The sequence below is a fragment of the Gymnoscopelus braueri genome (assembly GCF_963280865.1).
Source record: "Gymnoscopelus braueri genome assembly, chromosome: 1".
NCBI lineage: Eukaryota > Metazoa > Chordata > Actinopteri > Myctophiformes > Myctophidae > Gymnoscopelus > Gymnoscopelus braueri.
Genome location: NC_137603.1, coordinates 41,976,576 through 41,979,075, shown reverse-complemented (window position 1 = coordinate 41,979,075; position 2,500 = coordinate 41,976,576). Strand labels below are relative to the sequence as shown.

General features: G+C 41.5%; 1 protein-coding gene across 1 annotated transcript in view; it reads right to left on the bottom strand.

Annotated features, from left to right (window-relative positions):
• ush2a (Usher syndrome 2A (autosomal recessive, mild)) overlaps window positions 1–2,500 on the bottom strand; it is a gene marked incomplete at both ends in the record, with an annotated part of 324,178 nt that overhangs the window by 51,535 nt on the left and 270,143 nt on the right. The window contains one exon of the mRNA XM_080433174.1: window positions 1–99. This exon is cut by the window's left edge and continues 59 nt beyond it. Within this exon, the coding sequence (XP_080289300.1) occupies window positions 1–99 (99 nt within the window). The remainder of the gene's footprint in view (window positions 100–2,500) is intronic.

Below are 2,500 nucleotides of genomic sequence, written 5' to 3'. Positions count from 1 at the left end.
GGAGCGATGCCAGTCGGACAGTACACTGGTGTTTGGATGACATATCTGCCACTCAGACTGCTCCCGCCCCTTGTACTGGCTTCTAGCTCATACACATAGCTGCAGAGGGATAGAAAAAAAGAACAGTTAGAAAGGAGAAAACAAAGAAAAGTATCAGTTCAAAAATATCATTGAAAGCTACCAGTGGTTCTCAAACTTTTTGATATAAAGGACCCCCAAATTGATATGTATTTGGCCTGCGGACCGCCATCTGAAAATGTTTTGTGCCAGGGACCCCAGAAGGGATTCCGGGGTTAGATTTGTGTTAAAAAAATAAAAATTATTCAAACTTATACATAAAAGTAGATCTGCTATTTTTGAATAGCAAACGCATACATGGATAAAAAGAAAATATTCCCCCGTGTGAGTGACGTGAGCTGGATTCATCAGATATAAAACAAAAGTGGATGAAAAACACATCACATTTGCTTAACTATTCAGAACACACACTGAGCTCATGCTTCCTTCAACACATGAGGATTAGCAGACCGCTTCTTATCACCTGACAGGGGGGAGTTTCCCCGGTAGGACGTAGCGCTTGGATGGAACACGTTATTCCAACCAGTTCCTTTCCCCTCCATCAGGCGCCCCGGCTGACCAGGGGGAGGCAGTATAGAGACCAGGATTACTGGTACTATAAATTAGGATTATGTTTTTTGTGAGGGAATATGGGGAGAACATGCAAACTCCACACAGAAAGGCCCTTTCGCCAACCCCACCTAGGGTATGGGCACTGATGACGCGGAGGAGAGAACACGCCCACAGCGCCCACAGCGTCCCCCAGGACCTTCTAGCTGTGAGGCGATAGCGCTACCGACTGCACCACCGCGCCCCCGAGGCTACATACTGAAGGGTGGAGCTACAGACTGATGGGTGGAGCTAAAGTCCAGTAGTACTGACTGATGGGCTCATAGACATAAAAAGGTAGACGCCGTGTCGGATTCTGGGGCGTATGTCTCTGTGGACGTCATATATGGAAGGGGGAGTTCATAAGAGGCAGCTGTGCAGCAGCTTGAAACTCGGCAGAACTCCACTGGAAGAAGAGACATGGTTAATGAGCGTGCAGCTTGGGATGAGATTGGTTTAGAACGATGTGTAGAAAGATGTGTTTGTGCTCAGGGAGCACAGTGAGGATACCCAATTTGGTATCGACAGCCATCATTTTACGTTATTGTCATTAGTTGTGTCAAAATTTAGCAAATTGAGACTTCACCACATTGTCAAACTATAAATTACAGAGTGGCAACACGGCAAAAGTTGTACAAAACAGTTACCTTCCAGGAATTTTTGTTATTTGATTTATTTCTGCTCTACAACTTTGATGTTATAATTGCTTTCAACTGTCTTGGAGTGTTATGTGTTATGCTTTCAGTGCCATTAAAATATGAAACACAGACTGTCAGTGTCTCAAACTGATTTAATTTGTATTTTCTGTTTCTGTAAAAAAAGAAAAAGAAAGAAAAAACCCTCAATGATGGTCAATTTGTCATTCTTTCAAAGTTGATAGCAATGGAAGTTTTTTGGTCCAAAAATGTAATAATACATATTTACTTCATTATGGTATTTCTTATTTAATGTTTGGACTAAAACCACCCATAGATAGCTGTGTTCTGACCTGAATAGCATGATGAGGATGTTGGATATAGACAGAAAAGTCAATTCTGCAATTGACTTTCCTGCATATTTAATGTATATTGTCTATTTCAGTCAGTGACTGGAGACAGAAATGTTTTGTGACTATCACTGTTACTTGTATTTGATAAAAGTATTGTGGTATGAAATATAACTCCATGTCTGGCATTTGTTACAAACTTAACCGACCGATCTCGGTCAGTCGCTGCCGACCGCCGATAGCAGCGATGTGGCAGAGACGGGGGTAGAACTCTGGCTGGCTTAGCCTTGTAAGCAGCGGGGGCCCTTTCACAAATGCAATGGAAGTGATACTGAAAGCGGTAAAGTAAGCTTATTTTGTCTGCATAACGCATGGAGTAGACTGTATCGCCAAGACGGTATCGCCATTTACTTTACCATCAGACGTTTTCAGACAGACGTTTTCACCATCGCAAGCCAGTGTGCGCATTCTCCAACTAAATCATGAGACAATGGATATTCAGGGAGGATAGAGTGACCATGTTATCAATTGAAATGATGATGATGATGATGATGATGATGATGATGATGAAATTGAAATTTGGATTACTTCGTGGAGCACAATGTGGTGAGTAACCTACAGTAATCTAATAAAACAGAAATGACAGGCTGTTGTGCCATTTTTTTCAAATCATTCTATTTATAATATATAGAACATTAGTTGAAGCAAAATGATACGGCTGTATGCGCATCGTGCCACGCACGCACTGTGTTTATTGTTTTAACATTAGACAATAAAGATATGATAAACCAAAATAGTCTAAATACAGTTTAGGTAAAGTATAACCTTACGGTCATGTCCTAAGCCAAA